The sequence below is a fragment of the Nipponia nippon genome, unplaced genomic scaffold, assembly GCF_047370975.1.
Source record: "Nipponia nippon isolate SJK-2023a ecotype South Korea unplaced genomic scaffold, ASM4737097v1 scaffold_7, whole genome shotgun sequence".
Taxonomy (NCBI): Eukaryota; Metazoa; Chordata; class Aves; order Pelecaniformes; family Threskiornithidae; genus Nipponia; species Nipponia nippon.
In genome coordinates, this window is record NW_028262391.1 from 38415126 (window position 1) to 38435630 (window position 20505).

Here is a 20505-nt window from a genome sequence, read left to right on the forward strand (position 1 = left end):
GAATCACTGTTTTACAAATACCCAGTATGTGGAGGGTAGAAAATTAATGTCAAACATGATTTCTCTGATTTACTCATAAAAGGAATTCATTCCATTCCCCCCAGTACCTGCTTTGTCCTCTCCAGGTTTATTGCAGCGTTCGGTTGCTGTACACAGCTGTGTGGCTGGGCATGCTCAGGATGCTCAGCGCAAGGCACATATATCCCTGCCCCATCCTTCCTCCCCTCCGGAGCAGACTGCAAAGATCGCACAAAGCCAAAACTTTTCAGGCAAGGGTCTGATGGGAGAAGCCAGCCTTACGCTACAGTGAGAGAAGAGGGTCAGGTTTTGAAACCCATCTGTCAGAGAGGGGGATGTGGCTATCTGTGGTGGCTGCCCAAACAGAGAATTGCAAACCTCGTTGCATCCTAGAAATATCCCAGTCCCTGGCTATGGCTGCCCAGGGAATTCATGGAGCTGCTGCCATGGAGCCACCAGCCCTTTCATCTTTCTGTTTCTGACTCTTTCCTCCCTTCCCAACCTGGCTGTTGGCTTCTCCCCATCCCACCTCCCCCTTCCCCACCGCAGCTCCGGTGCCAGCAGTCACCGTCAGCGCCCTGCTCTCACCCTGTGTGCTGCCGCTGCCGCGCAGGGCAGAGCACCCATTGCCACACACGTTTCCAGAGCCCACCCAGCCTCGGGACAGCACAGGCAGCTCACCGCTGGCACGTGCTGCTGCGCAAGGCGCTGCATGGAGATTTTTTTTTTTTTTAAATTATTGTTATTTTTCACGCTGCATGGAGTGCCCTTCAAGGCCTGCGTGCTCTGGGAATTGCCTCCAGCTGCAAACGTGCCAAGGTGCAAACGTGCGAGAGCCACCACGTGCTTGCCTCCCCAGCACCTCACTCCCCACCTTGTAAAAGGGCTTTGGGATACTGAGAGTACCAAAGGCCTTATAGAAAACAATAATTTCCCTCTGTTTAGCCCTTTTAAAGATGTAAAAAGCTAATGTAAAGCAATTGTAAGTAAAGACCATGCTTCTGAAGGCTCATGTTATTTGCAAGATCCAAATGCATTTGGCAAGAGATTAGTTCATGGTATAATGTAGTCATTTCTTAGGTGTCTTGGAACTCAAAATTGAAGTCGGTGAGATTTGAAGATACAAAAATAGTTGAATGTACTTCAAAAGACTTTCTTTAGTTTTTCAAATATGTTTTCATGAGAAGTGCACATGCGCTACCACAATGAAGGAAAGACTCATTTTCAGGAAGTGTTTACAAGAACAATCAGCAAAATTTTTAAGTTTTTGGTGTTTTTTGATTTATATAAACTGTACATAATGTTGTCTAAATTTCTACCACTTCCTCCTCCACTTCAAGAAAACTAAAGGATTGTTTCATGTTATGTTAGAAATTGCCTTGATATGGCTTCAATACGTCAAAAAAAGACCCAACTGCACCCAAACCCACAAATGTCAGTAAACAGAGAAACGTATCATCTTACAAAAGTGGTAGGCTAGCAACAATAATCATAATTATTGTTACTTCCCTATAAGTTCAGCTAGAACATAGGGGCATTTAAAATGAGCCCTGTGTATTCAAGTGCTTAAGATATATGACATGGAAATTACACTTTCAAATGACATTTAAATACCTTCAATGGTCTCTTCAGCTTGGAAAAAGCCAAGAGAGAGAAAATTAAGGCTGACACTGCTCTGGGCTCCTGCTATTCTCCAATAGTTTCTTCCTCTCCTGTATATTTGCAGCGTAATCTAAGGTGAAGATGGTATTTCAGCCCACTCTCAGTGTTGTTGGTTGAATTCACGCTGTTAAATTCATTTTAAATGCTGTTTGACTATTTAATAATCTATACCCAGAGCAGGGATGCTCTCCCTTTGTGGTAGGATGCGAGGTGGAGCGTTGCAGTGTTGTCACGAGCCTGGGAGCAGGCGCGTGGGTTCCCGGCGGGTTGATGGCAGTGCCGCTTTCGTTGCAGCTGAAAATCAGCGCCCCTAAATGTGACTGGGGGCTGTACACCTGAACGCCTCGCGCGGGCGGCTCGGCCCGCTTTTCTGATGAGCCGCGGCAATGTCTGCGGGTCCTTGGAGCTGTGCGCGCCGGCGCGGGCGTTTCTCGCCGACTGCTGCATCCCCGACGCTAATCTGCTGTGTCACTAACAAGTTGTATCATTTGAACCTTGCAGAGGAAGGCATCAATCATGAGTGCAAGCTGTGTAACCAGATGTTTGACTCTCCGGCAAAGCTCCTGTGTCACCTGATTGAGCACAGCTTTGAGGGGATGGGAGGCACATTCAAATGCCCTGTTTGTTTCACAGGTAAGACAGGGAGGCCAAGACAAGCCTCAGCCTGCATGGCTTGATCCAGAAATGACACTCGGGGGATTTGTAAAATATTGTATTCCTCTCCTTGAGAAAAAGAAATTCTGTGCTTGGAAATGTTCAAAATATCATCTGTCTGAAACTGGGGCTCGCTCTGAAGAGCAGCACTGTGGCGTTTGACACCAAGCAGCACTGCCGCATGCGGCAGGCTGTGCATCGCCCCCCACAATTCGAAGCCTTTTAAATTGTACCTTGTGGCTCGAAGGTGCAATGCGTTTCCAAGTGCAGGACTTGCAAGGTATGGACCTGCTCTTGCAAGCTCTTATTCACCTGAGCAAGGACCCCTTAAAGGCCAGGTAGCTCATAGTCCGCTCACGGTGGTGAGGCTCACATGAGTAAAGGTTTGAGAAGACCAAATTTTACAACTGTATAGTTTTGGCAGCTGCTCTCTCAGAGGTTTTTTTAAGGCCAGTTTGCTTGTGGTGGCACATTTCTAACTTCTGTCTGAGGGCCTGCTAGGTATTCCTTCCCTGTACTTAAGGAAGTTTAAGCCGTCTCATCAGTGTAAATGATCTTGGGTTATGCTGCTTAAAGGATCTGCAGGATGCATGTTAAAGGCTGCTTTTATATGCTCCTCAAAACAGTAGTTAACATCTACATTTCCAAACTGCTTGAGAGATGAAGACTGCATACATGTGACTGTGGACCTGTTGTCAGTAAAGGGGCACGGCAGCACCTGTGATTCCTTTAACTTCGGTGGGAGTAAGGTGAACCCATGCTCCTTAGGGTTTGGCCCACAGTTTGAGAATTTGCTTTTTGTGTGAGCTTGGAGTTAATTTATCCTTTCCTGAAATGTGCTGTAAAATAACTCTTTGAGTGCATGTGTTTAATTCCGCTGAAGAAGCTATTTTGACATACTGATGATCATTCATATTAAATGAGATATATTTTTCCTCAGCTAAAGCCTGGGGTTCAATATGTTTCACTTCCAAATTTCACTTGATAAACTCAGAATTCTCGATTCAAAATCATAATGCAGGTGCTGCGATACTTGTGAGGTTAAATCATAATCTTGCTTTTATACTGAATGGACAACCCATTTAAAAGGTCTAAAAATTGTGACAAGGCTGCCCTTTCAGATTCACCTGTCTGCCAGAAATGCTGTTCTGAGCCACGGGTCTTCCAGACCAGCCATCAAGGCTTCTCCTGGCCTGGTTGTCCTGCATTAAAAATGCATCTGATGCACCTGCCGGGGGCCCAGGGCTCCCTGCAGGAGCGGTGACGTCCTCTCTGTGGTCTGATGATTGAGTCCTTCCAGTTACCCGTGGACAGTGTTAGCTTTATGTGAAATATCAAAAATCCGTACAGGGTTTAGACTCTGTTAGGAGTAAGCTGACTGTCAGCCTGGAGACTCTAAATTGACTACTTGTAAGGAAATTCTGCTGAACCGAGTGTATCAGCACTTCTCTGGCAGATATCCGTGGACTTTTCAGAGTCTTTGCAGTCGTAAAAGTGTAGTTCAAGACAAGATGCCTTATATGAAGCAATCTTAACTAATTGTACTATGTTGTTTCAGTTTTTGTACAGGCAAACAAACTGCAGCAGCACATCTTTGCAGTCCACGGGCAGGAAGATAAAATTTATGACTGTTCCCAGTGCCCACAGAAGTTCTTCTTTCAAACAGAGCTTCAGGTATGTTTATAACAGGAGTAAAAGCAGTGCTAAAGCTGTTGATTTCTCTGTGCAACCATCACCCTTGTGCAGCGTTTAGAAAAGGTGCATATCCTCGGTATGGTCTCTTCTGCCCTTGAACAGTCTCTCAGTATCCTCCTGCCTCCCCGGGTGCTACCAGGAGAAGGGGGTCTCTGAGCGTGGCTGGAATAAATAAATAAGACAAGACAGATATCATGATTCTTTATGAGTATTTCTCTTGGCAGTAGCGTTGCTACATCCTGACATGTCTACGTCAAACACCTTGTAAATAATTTCTTTTTCTCTATTAATAATTTAGGCACTGATTAACATAAAAAGACTAAGCAAATGGTAGGCTGCCCCCTCCCCTTCCTCACTGTTAAGTCAGAAGTAAAGGAATTTTCCCTACCGGGGTATGAGAGCAAAGCGTGGGTGCAGCTCAACATTATGCTTAATTAGAGGCTCCACCAAGGCACTAGCACATTAATAAGCTGCAGGTTCTGCTACCCAGGCGTTACATGCCAGTTTTCCTGGCGGCACTGAGGGCCACAGCCACAGCAGGTTTAGCCCCCGCAAAGCTGGTGCTTGGCGCACACCCATTCCCGGGTGCAGCAAGCCTTTCAGAGGGGCTGGACTCTGACCTAGGCATGCTGCTGTAGCCGCTTGCGGGGCACCGGCTGTGCTGGTGAAGCTGGGGTTTAAATCACACTGATACCTTTGGTACTAAACCCATGCAGATGCTGAAACCTCCATGGCATGTGTGCCTGATACCTTGCGGGGAATGGACCGCCGGAGCTTGCCCTTCCAAAGAGCTTGCAGGGAGGTGCCCGCCCTGGCCATCCTCCTCAGGCATATCTTACCTGTGTAGCATGGCCACCAAAATACTGCTCATGTCCCCTGGCAAATGCAGTCTTTTTATAGAATGGTATCGTATGCCTCATTTAAATCTATTAGCTTTATAAACCATGATTTACTTAAACTTTGGAGGGTTTTTATTTATCTTGCTGAATTCCCAAGCTGCTGCCTTTTGTGTCGTGCTGTCATGCTGTGGAAGGATGGTTGATCTTTTCACTTTGTTGATTTTATTTTTTTTTTCTCCCAGGGGAATCTTCTCTTTCCCTTGTTCTAGCAACCTGATTTGCATAAGTGTACAAAAGTTTTAACTATACCTTGTTAATATTTTAATAAAGTCAGCAGATTTTGGGTTTGTGTGTTCTCACTATGAACATTTATGAAGGCAACAGTGGCTTGCAAAGCTGGCTCTGATTTTTCCTCCCATTTTTCCTTTAAAGTGGTGTTTGGTCAAAATGCCAGTACAATTAAAATGGGCGCACTGGCTTCCTGGGTCACTGCGTTAACCTTTAAAATCAGATGGTCAAAGAAAGAGAACCTTGTTAAATTACAGTCTTAACAGTGGCCCATTTTTTGCAATTAACAGTTTTAATTATGTAGTGTTTCAATTCTGAAGTGTTGTGCATTGCAAAACTGCTGCAAATAGCAGCTTTAATCAGATAAATTATGATTGTAATTTTCCAGTTTTTATGCAGGATTTGTGTGCATTTAAAATTTCTGTGCTCGTAATAATTACATGAGTAGTTCTGAATGGTGTTGGCTGAATGAAAATTCAATACTTAGCTGCACAGTTTTAGTCTTTATTTCAGTGGTGACTCAGAAATGTGTGTTTACTTGATGCCAGGGATTTTACTAACTCAAATACCTGGGCCAAAGAGGACACAAAATGTGTGTATAAATTGGTTAGAAATGCTCAAGACTTTTGAAGCAGTCTGCCTTGGCCCGATTATCTCATCAGTTTCTGATGTGTAAGCTGCCTGCTCTAAATTCCTTAACTGTTGGTTATGCTTTTGTTGAGTAATGAAGATGTAATATTGTTTTAGTGAACCAGTTGTTCAGCTGCTAGTTAGGGTTAAATCTGCATAAACCTTTCAGTCTCTTAACTGTGCAATTGTTCTTATGTAGGCAAATCACCATCCATCAAGGGGTTCAGCTTGATGAATTTGACTTTTCAGTTCTGATCTTGCTTTCCCACTGGCGTAAAATAACTGGTGTCAAAATCTGAACCTACACTTTGTTTTACTTCTTTGTGTTTTTAAGTGAAACCACTAAAAATACTTTTTAAAAAATTGAGCATTCAACCATTTCAGGAAGAAATTCAGAGTGGAGTGCTTACAGGAAAGCAAGAAAAACAAGGAGGGTGGGCAAAATGACAGGCAGCACAGGGAAAAGGTAACTTTTACAGACGTCATGGAGCGGCATGAATTAGCCCTGCTGATTTGTGAACACTTCTTTAAACAGTTAGGGTAAACACCAAGTAAGCCCAGAAGGGCACGTGTGTGCCATGTGATGAGAAACGTTGCCACTCTAAATGTACTTTTAGGGCTTGGTGCACAACTACTTCGGCAGAGTAACGCTCTGGAAGCAATCAAACACTCTTTTCACTTCTGAACTAGCAGTTGTATTTTAATATAGGTTTATGCTTTGAAGTTCACACTATCTGATGGAGCCATAAAACCAAGGCTTAAGAAAGCTCTGAGGAACTGAGCTCATTTTATAAATGCTGGAAATTCGGTGTGAATCTGGAGCGATGAGGCAGTGAGGTTACCTTGATGATATTGCCAGAAGAAAAGAAAACAGAATGTTATTTAACTGCTTACATTATCTCATTGGAAAGAAGGAAAGAAAACATGGTAAGGTTAAGCATGAAACACAAAGGAAACAGTATGTGTGATAACCCCACGTACCCTTAGGGCAGAAGAGGAGAGGCTGGCAGCTCTGCGTTTTTCACATCCTCAGTTTGTAAGATTGACAGCTATGGATATGATGAAAATCTCCTGGAAAAAAGTAAATTTATAGCTAATGTGTAGAACACCATGGCTATGGCATTTCGTTCTTCCTACGGAAACGTGCTTACTGAAACAAGTGTAGAGGTGGAGGTTTGGGGAGTTCCTCATGTGTAGGGCAGAAGGAACCCCTTCCAGCAGAGCCCCGTCTCTAGGACCCCTGTCAGGAGCTGCCAGCCACCGCTGGAATGCCCGCTTCCCACAGGCAGCTGGAGCCACAGCGGCACACAGGGCATCCAGACGTGGGAGATGAGCGAGCTCCTTGACAACTGAAATTTTGGTCTTTACTATTTAAAGCCTAGCAGGGAGCCCTGCCAATACCGAAGATGGGTCAGAAATTATGACACATAATGGGTGCTGAGAGTTATATTTGTGGTGTTATTTACAGCTGGGAAATACACCTCCTCAATTGCTTGCATTGAGAATTACATTAAGCAAATTGTGACTGAGCAGTGATTTTCAGAGGAAACTTAAGGAGGATTTTCATAGGTACTCTTTTGCCACACTGCTTTTTCCAAGGAGCCATCACATAACCAATGAAGTATTTGTATTTAAAGGATTAATTCCTGCTGTTTGCTTGTGTACTGTTAATCATACCGTTTCCTCCTAAATGATTACAATTGATGAAAACTAAGGCAAGGGATATAATAAACAATGCGCAAATAATCCAGGTACCAAGGGAGCAGAGTACCTGCCAGGTCTTTCCTAGCACAGGTGTTCAGGTGTTTTATTGCCTGCTATGAATAAAGGGCTTTCTTTCCTGTTCAGATTTGGAGATATGTCAAACCACTAAATTAAGGGAGCTTCACCGGAGGAATTTGCTGTCATTTTAAGTGCCCAGTTTCTTTAAACGTATACGTATCGAAAGCAGAGTGGCTACTGTGGCTCATTGGCTAACACTGTGCTCTGCCTTCCTCCTCATTTCATTTTATGTGAAAAGCTGGCAATTTTCTTATATCCATAAACAGGCATGAGCTGCTGTACAGAAATTGCATTCATTATATTAATAATGATTTACCATGAACGTCCTCCAGGGGCTTGATTTGGTCCGCATCAAAGTCCTTGGGATTCTTTCCGCTGATTACAGCAGATCAAGCCCTAAGCAGGTTTTCCTTTTTTAAGTCTGCTTTTAATGTCAGCTTGATGTTAGATGGGTCTCCTATAAGAGGGCTGCATCCTGCCCAGGCGAGCGGGGCACCGCAGCGAGCCACCACATAGTCTGATGTGGCCCGACGGGGGACGTTAAGATGCTGCTCTGTACCCGTGGTGGCTTCCCTGGGAGTGAGGCAATGAGGAGCAACATCTCCAGCTGCTCATGCCAGTGATCCTTGGAGCCATCTGGGTACAACAGTGTCCCCTGAAGCGTGTGGGGAGAATGAGAGCCTCCTGGCTTGTATGTGACCCACCTGCCCCCAGGCCAGTCTACAGGGCTACGTCTAAGGGCTCAGTTTACCACCAATGGTCAGAGCACTGAAGAAAGACAAGCAATTTTGGGTCTGCACCCAGCTATTCAAAATCTTTTAGTGGTTAGTGTCTCCAGCTCCTGCTTGAAAAATGGGCTTTACCTACTTCCTGGGGCTACAAGAAAGCTTACTTTTATAGGAGTAAAATTTTTCTTTCAAACAGCCCTATGTGCTTGCAACACTCTGAAATATCTCAGTGCTTCTGGGCTTCAGTGTCCATACAGTTAGTGAGAGAAAAGCAGATCTATGGTATTTTGATGAAGTTGCAGAAAATATTTTTCCCTGGGGGAGTGTGTGGATGGCAGGACAAATGGGACCTGAAATGTGGCTCTATCTCAAGGCAGTACTTTCACTTAATGTAACTTTTGCTGTATTTCAGACCTTATGTGTGACTTAGATGTTAAACACCAGGAGCTTCTTGCTGGAAACAAACCACAAGCTCTTTCTAAGTTTCATATGAAGTACCCACAAAATTATGTGTAGAATTAATTTTCTGCAAGTAAAATCAATTTTTTACTTTAAAAAGAATTTATATCTTTGCATTTTGATTGTTGATAAGCTCTTAAGAGTCTGTTACCTCTCTTTCCTTTTTCTTTTTTTTTTTTTTTTTTTTTATGTTAGTCCTCCTTTAAAATCCTGAAAGTGACCTAGTCAGTTATCCTAGCAGATTTGGCTAGCATTTCTTAAAAAATGTTGCTATGGTGCTTGGAGTATTGTTAAATTTTAATTATTAGTAGTTACAAAGCTAATAAATTACAAGAATACCAAAATCTATTCTAGCCATATTGCTGGGTTTCATTCCGACGCAGTCAGATAATTATAACTAACAATAATTAAAAATTAAAAGTGCTGTAGGCACATACCCATCATGTTGAGTCTGTCTGCCTGAACGTTCTTTATGGACTGCAAAACCACAAGCTTTAGCTCTGATCTGTTGTCACAGTAGGGAAGAGTTTTACCTACCTGGTTTTCAATACATACGTTTAAATTCAGTGGAGAAGGAATACATGGCTGTTGAAAAATTTGGGGTTAGGAACAGGCTGTCATAAGGACCAAAGCTAAGAAATGCCATTACAGACTATGTGAGGCTGTCGCTGGGCTCTGCAGCAGCTGCGGCTGAGGTTCTGCACGGGTGATGCTGGAGCTTTCCTGGGCCTGACATCCACAGAGGTTAATGCTGTATGTAAGAGCAAGGGCTGTTCGTGCTTACGCAGCTCTGTGTGATTTGTTGGCACCTTCTTCCCTAGCACAAAATGAAGTGGTGTTTCCTGCATCTGGGGCTGGGGATGCTGTTGGAACAGCCATGTGATCCAGACCGCATGCCTCTCTGTGTGGCCGGTTCTGTTGAAACAGAGGATGGTGCAGAAATCTTGAATTGCCCTGTGTTTGATGTAGTGACAAGGTGTAGCATTTTTTCATTTGGAAGGATGATTGCTGCATCTTTATCATCCTTGAGGTCTCTTCAGTGAGACGCAGAAAGATCTCTCAAGTCTGCAAAGACTCACCTGAGATGAAGCTTGGAAATGTCTGGCACTGGAGTGGCGTGTCCCGTAACAAAAAACCCTCCTTCATTTCTTACACCATTAACGCCGTTCTGTGGCTGGCCCTGGCTAACAAAGTGTATGCAACTTCACATTAACATGTGCAGAAACCCCAGCAGTGATGCGGGGGGGGGGGGGGGGGGGGAGAAGGGAGCCAGGTGAAAGGCATCGTTTCAGTCATTAATGCACTTAAGCGCACCCAAGTGTCAACATGTGTGATCAAGTGTAAGGAGGCATGTCGTTCCAATGTGGCAGCGCTGGCACACAGAAGGGGCTTCCTACAGCAGAGATGGCACTTGGATCCGGTGCTCAGGCTGCCCAGCTAAACCCGTCGTTGCCTGTCATCTATGCCCTAGGGCAAGGGTCCAACCAACTTTTGCGTAGGCACCATGCCATCCCAACAGATGGGCAGGAGTGTAAGCCGCCAAGAGACAATGTATATGCATCAATTGTGTTTATTGAAAGCACAATTCCTGGCTGGAAATGTCCAAATGTCTATTTATTCTGAGATAAAATGCCTTTAGTTAATGCAGCCTAGCTTTGATCTACTTTATATACATTACAAAACATAATGTAGACATGCAAATGTAAGATGTGTTGATTGTGGGGAGGCCAGTTAAAGGTCTGTCATGACACACAGAGTCCTTCCTAAAATTGACTCCAAGTGCCAAGGTACTACGTACCTCTAAGTACTGGAGACCAAATTTTGTAGGAGCTGCGCATAACTACACAAATCGCTGGCGCAATATATAATGGTGTGCAAGGAGCCAGCCTTTTACGGTTGCAGGTTTTCCTTTGCACACAGACGTCTAAGCTCACCTCTCCTCTTACTGGTGGAAACCATTTTTACTTGCATGGGTAAATGAGGGTGATAGGTTAATCCAGACCAAAGCTAGACCAGTTTACACATCTCGCCAAAGAGGTTTGTTTTCCATGTGGCAGAAAGAGAGAAAAATCATATAACGTGCTTTTATATTTGACAACATTGTTGCCCACCAAAAAGAGTAATTTATGGAAGCATCCAGAGAGGAGTCTGTATGGACAGATTAAAGGGTGTTTCCTTCCCCTACTTGTTAGGTTTATTCAATTAAGACTTGTTAATGTCCTTCAATGATGTGCTTTAAAGACCTTTCTGAATATACAATTTGGTATTCCTAAAGATCCAGGCATGCTATATATAAATAAATAAAGCAAGAATGTTTTACTTCCAGATATATTAATGCATTTCCGTCTTCTTGGAAACAGAGTACATGGGCTGTGTTAAACATCCATCCTTGACCAAAAGGAGGAAGCACAAGCGAAGAAATGAGAAATGGATTTTCTTTCTGAAAGACCAGATTGCATTCTCTGGTCTGGCAATAACAATTACTAATGACATTTAGAGAGAAATTAAGGATGAGAAATGCAAGTTGGCATTTCAGCAGTGCCAGTCAGTAACATTGCATCAGAGCTCACAGGAGAGATGAGAAAAAGTTTAGGGATGGAAAATTAATTTTGTTATGTCAACAATTAACAAATACCTTTTCTTCATTCTTTAGCACACTATCACAAATTACCACTGTGATAGTATTTAGCAGCTCCTCAGATGAATGAAATAGCACTTTGAAATCCTTATTTCTGAAGTCAAAGGCACACGTTTGTGTTTTGCTCTGTTTTGTTGAACAATGAATGATAGAAAGAGGTTCAAACTGACCAGGGAGGGAGAAAATGAGCTCTTGAATGTGTGGTAGCAAGAATATTCCGTGTGGCTTCTCTCTGCAGATCTCTGTGGTTTATATAACCATGAATGAATTAAGCTTACCAACACTTTTTCTGAGGTTGTTTTTTCCTGGTTTACAAATTTGGAAAGGCAGAGGTTGAACAATATACCCAGATCCACGCAGGAAAATTTTGGAGGAGCCAGACATCAAGCCCTGGAAGCCTCAGACGTTTTATTCAGAAGTCTTTCATATGTTCACAAGGTGAAATTCCTGTCCCCATAGGAGGTGGTAAGAAGCCCCGTTTCCTGCTGCTCTGCGTAGAGCCACAGAGCAAAGGGGCCGTAAGCTGTAGGTCTGCGAGCGGGGCCGTCGGCACAGCTGGCGGCGGGGGGACAGTGTCCTCAGGGACAGCATATCCAAGCATCAGTGCTCGGCCCCACCAGGCTTGGTAGCACATGCCTTTAAGCAGGACATAGTCCTTAAGCTAGAAACAGAACATTTTTGTAGTATGTAGGCAAATAAATTTTTTTTTGTTTTGTTTTCTCTCTAAAAAGTCCTGTCACAATTTTTCTTTGCTGGTGGGAAGAGATCTCTTAATACAGCCCCTTTGATTGTCTTCTGCTGTAGTAGCTGCTGTGGAAGGTAGTTTGGGGTCTGAGCACGGATTAGCCCTGTTTCCTCCTGTAAGTGTCGCTAGCATCCAAAGGAACTGACTTCGGTTTTCACAGGAAGAGGGATGCTGCACTGGAAAGGGCAGAGCATAAGCATTATTTAAGGAAAATAGTGGCACTTGATCGGCCTCTATTTTAAAGAGCTCATTGAAGGTGGTGTACAGCATCCTTTTACAAGTTCAGTCTCTTCATTTGCTTGCTGCTAGAGCAAAACGGGGATGCTTGTCCAGACATAACAGTATATGCCTGAGTGTTTTCACAAGAAATGTCTAGATCATTAAATATAATAGGTCTCAGCTGCAGTTTTGATCACTGAAGCATGCACACAATTCATCACAGCAAATTAGGTACGTCTTTGTAACTTATCTTTCTGCAATTTGCTGGCACTTTTAGAGAGCTGAAACTTATATCGTATGTGCTGCAGAAGCCATTTCAGATAAAATATTCTGTGCTTATTGTTGGAGAACAAGGATCCACTAATAACAAAAACATGGAGCAGTGTATGTTTCTGCTCCTGCATCTTGCAGAACCAGCAGTAGTACCAGCAGAGATCCCCAGCCACATTCATTATTTATATATTTTAGTGAATTTCTTGTCTGCAGTAAGAGAGATATAAACTTCAACATCAGATTGTTTGTGCCAAATTCTGTCCTACAGGCCATTCAGAAAAACTGAGGCAGCCGTGGTTCTCAATCATTACACAGCCCATTTATCTGATTGGAGTTTTGTCCTCTCTGCCTTGCTGAAATGTTGCTCATTCTTTAAAAGCTTAGTTTGACCTTTGGAAAGAAACAGCATTTGCTATTTTAATTTATTTTTTTTTTTTTTTTAGGGAGAACCTGAACCTACTTAAATGGAAATTGGCATTCAAAAGCAGCACAGTTATTGAAAAACATTTACTTTATTAGTGGAAGAGAACAGACGCTAGTGGGCTCGAAAATTATGTTTCAGTGGATTCATCAGTTTCAGTCACTAGTTAGTCTGTGAACAGATGGATGTATTTGTAACAGTTAACGTGAATTTATACTCCGGATTTTTACATTTGCCTTAAGAGCACTGCTATCTTAACTGCTGACTAGAAGGGTTTGGAGATGTATTTTATTTGTTTTATTTTTCTGAAAGAGGATATGGTTATTTCTAATTGCAGAGATTTCTTATATCATAGAAAGAGCCTCAGTTTTCAGAAATGTGAATGATATATAGCTACTGTGTAAGGAAAATGTTGTAAAAGAATCCCCTAGTATGGCTGCTGCAGAAAAAATAAACATCTCAGCCTAAACCTAGATAAACCCCCATGGACTGAGAAAATCATTTTCAATAACCAGATATTTTTAACTCTGTGTATGAAGGTAGTAATCACAGTCGCCTGTATTTGCATCTAGGGTCTGCCACAGTCTAATTGCTTGTCTCTTTCTTCCCCTCCGAAATTTAAGGCTACTGGTTAACAGAGCAATGCATTAAGCACTCCATCTCCAAAATAGAAAGAAATATTGCCCTAGCCTCTACCATGTGGCATCTTTAGGTTTCGCAGATTTCGTTTAAATCTGAAATTTATGTCCAGGAGAAATAAATTATTAGATTGTAAAAGCAGCTGGGGAGGGAATAAATATAGTCTCTTTTGTCCTCTATATCATTTCCCCAGGAAGATAATAAATGTATGGCAAGCGTCTTGTGTTTCCTCAGTCATACAAATGTTGTGTGTGTGTTGTATTTCAGACGTGAAGCCTGAATTCCAGACAGGAAATCCTGGAGTGATACTGTAATGCTGTTGCCTACTGCTGTGGTGCTGGCGGAGCCCCCATCACTCTTACTGTTAGAAGGAATTTGAAAAATAGTTTCATGAAGAAATTTAAAAGGCCTTAGGTGTACCTCTGATTTGCTGAGTAAGAGATTTAGGGTGTAATCCTAGGGTTTATTTCCTCGGCCAGTGAAAGGCAGCAGGAGCAGCAGTTCCAGCCCTGGCTGCTGGTGCGAGCTGAGGACAGGGGTCCTGCCCCGTGGCCCAGTCCCGAGGGCCAGGTTTCCCAGGGTGATTTTTAAAGAGCACGAGAGAGACTCCTGCTAACTCTTCACTGCCTTACCTGTTCTCATCGCAGGTCGGATACATGGAGCAAGTGTGATCAGTAGGCAGGAGAAAATGGGGCATAATAAGAACAAAAGGAGAAGGACTAGTTAGAAAGTCAGTCAGTAACTTGCCTTTCTACAGCTGGGCTTGTGTATAGGGCTGTCATTGCCTGCACCTCCGTGCTCTTGTTGGGAAGGCTGCCGGTATTTTCAGCCCAGCCTGCTTTCAGGGACATGAAAGCAGCCCTGGAGCAGCCTTGCTGGTCGCTCTTTCTGAAGTTGCTTTCAGAGAAGTATATATACTAATATATATATACTAATATAAGTCATATACTAATGTTTGCATAATTAATACTCTGCTTTAACATCTTATTTTGAGAGTAGTTTTATGTCTCCCTTTGACCAGAGGGGAAAGGAAGAAAGGTAAAATAATTTAGAATACAGCTTGTTTCCAGATTGTCCCTTTTCTGCAGTTTCTGCTTATGTTAAATGAAAATGGGACAGGAATGTTTGATACATGCGCTGGGTGCGCATGTGCGGTGACCGGACTTGTGCAGTAAATGCTAATGGACGGTTTGCTAATGCTCTTTTCTTTCTTCACGTTTCATGTTAATAGAATAACTTGCAATATACTAAACTGTGTATCCTTAATGAGGTGATGGGTCTTTGTTGGAAAACTCTAGCTAATAGAGATAAGACTATATGCTGATGGGATCAGTGTAGAGCCAGCTCATAACTTTGCGTCAGATCGGCTTGGGTTCAGCGAGGCTCCATCACCCCAACTCTGTGTGAGCCAGCCCAGATTTGGCAGCAGCCAACCTGAGCTTATCAACTCAGCCGTGCTTGAGCCGATTCTCTGCAGAGCATCTTGCATGTCTCCTGTGCCACGTCCTGGGTAGGCAGCACGGGCGCCCCCAGGTTGCCTCTGCGCAGAGCGTGTCCGCAGAACCAAATTGCTCCGGCTTTGCACCATGCAGAAACAGCCAAAGCACTGCCTGCGCTGCGCCAGCCCTGGGGGAGAGCCCTGCCTGACCAGTGAGCCTCCTCGTTTGTTTCTGTTGCACAGTTAAACCTGAATAAATTGCCATGGGCGTTGAGTTTTGACTGCGTATAGCATGTCTGTCATCAGTGCTTTACATTACTGTGTCTCCAAAAGGAGTAGAGAGGAGGTTTAGAACGTATTTACTTCTGAAAATCTCGTCTTCCTTTGGGGCCGACACATGGTCTTAGTCTTTGCATGAAATCATGATTGTTTAAAATGTAGCATCTTGCTGTTTAGAAGTCAGATTTTCCTAAGGCCAGTGACATTGTTGTAATGGAGTAGCGCTGGCTGGAAAATCCCATTCTTTAACAGTTACAGTTGTTTCACGCACATACCACAGCGACATTGCCTCGCTATTTTGTGTTGTGATGTCTTGGAGGAGACGGCTCATGTTGGTGATATTTTGGCCCCTCTTTTGCTTACGGGAACAAATCCTGCTTGGGTCTTTCACGCTACTAGCTCCTCTGGGGTTAATTCCTCAAGGCAGTAGGCAGTGGGCTGAGCACAATCCTGTCTGCAGATTTCTGCTCTGCTGGTGGCAAGTACACTAATGGGGAGGCATGTAAAGTACTTCTATAAACTGTGGCCTTGCTATTTTATAGCAGAGAGACTTGCATTGGGGGATTTTTATGCCCCTTTTGAAATTAGAAACCAGCAATAACAGCCATTACGTCCAAGGCAACAGGTCACTGACCAGCCATTTTGTCAGCCCGAGCAGTATGTGGGCGCCATGTGACAGGAATATTTATCTGCCACTAAGAAAAATGTGTCCATAACACAAGGCAATACAATTTGTCAGATCGGTATTCCATTAGAGGGAATTTTACTGTAGTTGCTGCTTTTTTACAAGAATTACCGATGGAAGGACTGTGATATGCTGTAGCCCAGCTGCGGGTAGGCACGGCTCGCGTGAAGTCCAGCTCTCTGCTCTTGGTTATTTGGTCGAAGGAACTTGGTTCAGCTGCAACTCCCATCATCCAGTGGAGGACGTTGCCTAAGTGAAGAGTGCAAGATGTGCCCCCGTTAATGTTTGCATTAAAATTCACAGTTAAGGCTGAGACTGTTTTATACCTGGTCCTTAACACCAGGAATACCTAACTGGTGCAGAAAAAAAAGCTACAAAAAATCAGATGGTGTTCAGTGACCCTTGCCATACCGAAGAACAGCAGGGCAAGTTAAGGACCCAGTTTTAGGTTCAACTTTGAATTTCCTGGCTTTTGTTGGGTTGTACTCCCATGCAAACGGTCACTCAATGAAGCTTTGTCTATGCATTTTGACTGGTGACTGTTAAAGGTATTACGTAAAGTAAGTTTCCCTTTTGCTCTAAGTATTTTTTGAGAAAAAGAGTGTGAGAGGATGCTGTCCTGGTCCTATAATAAAGACCAGATCAGGAAATTATGTTCTGTTTATAGAAGAGCCACAAAGGGTCCCATAATGATGATGCCAGCCCTCACAGAAATGAACAATTAACTGGCTTCTGCAGTGTGACATACCTTAGATCAAGGAGGGATTAACAAGATATGCTTCAGACAGGCTTCAGTTAAATCAACAAATCATGTTTTTGAGAGGAATACCTAAGAAGGATTCCTAGAAAATGGTTCTCCTCTTGCAAATGATTTTGAAACACGTTGCTTCCCTGAGTAGGACCCGTAAGTAGATAACAACAGGTCAGCACTGGGTTGCGCATTGAAGTCTTTGGTGTAGCACAGGCAAAGGAGCGTACCTGTGGGCAGTAGATGCTTTCTCCAATTAGTGTGTGGCTTAGATTTGAAAATGGACTGGAAGTGAGGTGTTTGCATTCATTAGGACAGCTTTGGAGGGTTACTTCAAAGTCGGGCGAAGGGTACGCGTGCTGCTGCACGGCGAGTGGGTGACCACATCCGTGCAGGCGCAGGGGTGGCTGTGGCCCGAGCAGCGGGGCGCCTGCGGGACCAGCTCCCCAGAAAAACAGGGGCTGACCAAGCCGAGGTTAAAGCACCAAGTGTTGTCGGCAGAGCGGCGTGCTGGGATCCTGCAAGCCCTTTTCTGCTCTTGGGATCAGCAACTGCTCTGGGATCCAGTCAGGGAGAAAGGGTGGGGCTGAGGGAGGAATGGAGGAATTCTAAAAATATTCAGGTTTTATGCACTTCTGACAACAGTAATTAAATTTGTCCTTCTGCCTTTACATTTAGGAAGTGTAAGGTTCTTCCTTCAGCTTATTTTGATCTTGTGCATGGCATACTGGAGACTGCAAGTCACAAGGATGCTGATAAATTTGCATTTCTGAGTGAAATTCTCAGGAGCGTGCAGTCCCTCAGGACAGGTATTATTAGCTCCCTGGTTTCACTGGGTGCCTCAGTGAATCACAGTGTGTTTACGGCTAGTTTCTCTAACAGAAGACTCCGGTTATCTCTTAGTAATGTATTCTCCTGTGGTTTTTATTTCCAAAGTGCCATGGTAAGGAGATTTTCCGAAAGGCTTCAGTTTGCTTTTGTGCTTCAGCATTTTACCCAGTGTTTTTGGAAGAAGCGTATAGACTTTTCGATGAGGCATGTAATCGAATATGGGAGGCTATGCCAGGCTTAGGCTCGCATTTGGAGTTCACTTGTAATAGGCTCCCCTTGGTTTATTCTGAGTTTTTAGAGAAGAAAAGAAAGAGATGGCAGGTCTAGAAGACTGATGATACAGAATTATTAGTCTCGAGTGGAAAGGGGAAAGCATGCTAGGTGAGTTGTCAAAGTCTGATTAGGACTAAACAACCTGAATTAGAAGAGAAATTAAATTCATAAATCATCTAAAAAATCCTTAGCTGGCGTGAGAAAAGGCTGGTGCTGGGAAAAATAACTATAAGAAAGGTATTTATATAAAAAGGTAATTTTTCAAACCCAGGATCGCAGAAATGCCTATCAAAATTCAAGAATACATTAAAATTAACAGAAGCGGTGTAAGTATAGAGATAAAACTGAGCAAGTACATTGTTGGGACGATGCAGCACGGCAGCAGAGAGCGGACAGCCCCCGGGGCGCAGAACAAAGGCAGGCGGCGGGAACCGGGGTGCTTCTGCCTCTGCCTGGGTTTTACAGACCAATGCCTGGGCAGTTGCATTTCAATGTAGAAACACGCCAGCCACGGAAAAAGATTTCTAAAAAAAAAGAAAAGCAGACAGCATTTAGTCAGTCACGTGCGGAGCGGCTTTTTTTCCCTGTAAATATTTTAGAAGCTCTGAATCTTCCCATCGACTCCAGACGAAGTGCCAGGCCCTGGTCGCCAGAGGAGCCGGGCGGGTTTCTGGGGGTGGCTCGGGGCGTCCCCCAGGTGAGCGGGCACCGAGGGGGCTGCTCAACCTCCCCAGCGGGTACAGAAACCCCAGGGGTGCTGGGGCCAGCTCTGTCTTGGCACAGGCAAGTATTTCTGTGTCCCCGTACCAGTGAAAGGTGCATTTGGCCCCAGACTAATCAAGTATGTGCAAGCGTCAGAGTAACTCGGATGCAGATATTTTCATTGGAAACAGGCGACTTTGCTTTTCAGCTGACACCAAACCTCCAGGCATATTTTCTTAGACACTCGAAGTGATTTTTATTTTTTTTTTCTTGGTTCAATAACTTGTAAAGGACAGCTTCCTAACTGCATTTGTTGAAGTGCCATCTCAAAGTGTGCTGACACGGGGACTGACTGACGCATGGCAAGTTATCAGATGCTCAGAGATGAAGGAAGCAGTAACACAGGCAGCCGTTCCCTTCCACAAAGGATGTGCCACCTTTCCTTTGCCTCTACCTCCATTTCAAGGGATTCTTCAAATAAAGAAGGGACATGTGAACCTGTCTTGCCTGACAATCTTTTTATTGAGTACTATGATAACTTGGAGTTCACTTGTTACAAGCATTTTATGTAGTGGGTGAAATACCAGGGGAAAGGAAAGAAGTAATACTGTATTTCCTGAAAAACTAGGATCTAAACATATAAATGTCACTGGGTAGGAGTTACCTGAAACAACTGGAAGGGGAATTAACACCTGGTTTTATGGGAAACATTGGTTACCACTATCAGTTTTAATGAAGTGTATTAACTAAATTGTGTTCTGAGTATTCATTCAGCCCTGTTTATGGCACACTCTTGAGTACATTTACTGTTTGTCAGAAGTGCAAACTAGTGAACATATGAGGCTTTAAGACAGGCCATCTGTTAGTCTTAGACCCTTGGATAATTGTCAAACAGTTCTAAAAATAAGCACATACAAGCTGCAAGGGGGTGCAAAGGTGATTTTTCTTTAGAGTCTGATAGCAAAGGGAAAGTAGCAACCAGAAATTAAAAATAAAAATAAATAGGTTTATCCTGTAAAGCAAGCTTGCTCTTCTTTTCTCCCTTCCTCCCCCCGCCCCTCTTCAAGTGTGTGTTGTGGGGTTTTTTTTAATATGTAGGTTTTTTTCCTCTTGCTCTTCTGGGTCATGGCATCCCTTGAATGCCTCTCCAGTTTAGGATTAAAGCAGCACCAATTTAAGGCTCACAGCTTTCTGTAGAGAGCATAATCTCCAGTGGCTAAAGCAAGGGTCGTCTTCTGTCCTCTGCCTAAAGTAATCCCTTTATAAAGTCAAGGCGTAAAGATTATCATCTTTATGAATTGCTGTTAGAGAGAAATAGTACCTGTGCACGTACGTGTGTGTGCTTACGGATATACAATGAGGAATAATGGCTGAGAGATTTTTGGACCAGTTTGAATTCAAAAGATTCCAAACATTGTTTGAAAAAAGAATGCTGCAGATGGTATTTCGTAAATATTTAGACACTCTAACTTCTGTTCGTAGCAATTTGGAGGATTTGTTTTTTCTTTCTTTATATATATGTTCAAATGTGAGACTTCAACCTTTGCTTCAAGTCAGTGCCTGGATCTGAGGTTTAGTTGTTGTCTGGCAAGCTGCATGTGCTGACAGTCAATGGAGGGATCGCTTGCCTTGTTCCCCAGCCCCACTCCGTGAGGGGCAAAGGAGAGAGAATGGGGAGGAGGGGGCAGAGCCCCAAGGAGTCCCCAGCCAAGACTCTGATCCCCGGGCTTGGAGCCGGATGATGCCTGTGGGGCTGGCAGAAACCTGGACAGGGAGGTGGGGAGAGGCAGGGAGAGAAACTACCTGAGCTCTCACCTGGGTCTGGTGGACCCCCTGCACGTTGGGAAAAATATAGGGGT

General features: G+C 43.8%; 1 protein-coding gene across 4 annotated transcripts in view; it reads left to right on the top strand.

Annotated features, from left to right (window-relative positions):
• ZNF423 (zinc finger protein 423) overlaps positions 1-20505 on the top strand; it is a 236474-nt gene that overhangs the window by 210252 nt on the left and 5717 nt on the right. For all 4 annotated transcript variants that reach the window (XM_087740671.1, XM_087740672.1, XM_087740673.1 and 1 more), the window contains 2 exons: positions 2182-2313; positions 3893-4008. In XM_087740671.1, coding sequence (XP_087596797.1) covers positions 2182-2313; positions 3893-4008 — 248 coding nt within the window. The remainder of the gene's footprint in view (positions 1-2181; positions 2314-3892; positions 4009-20505) is intronic.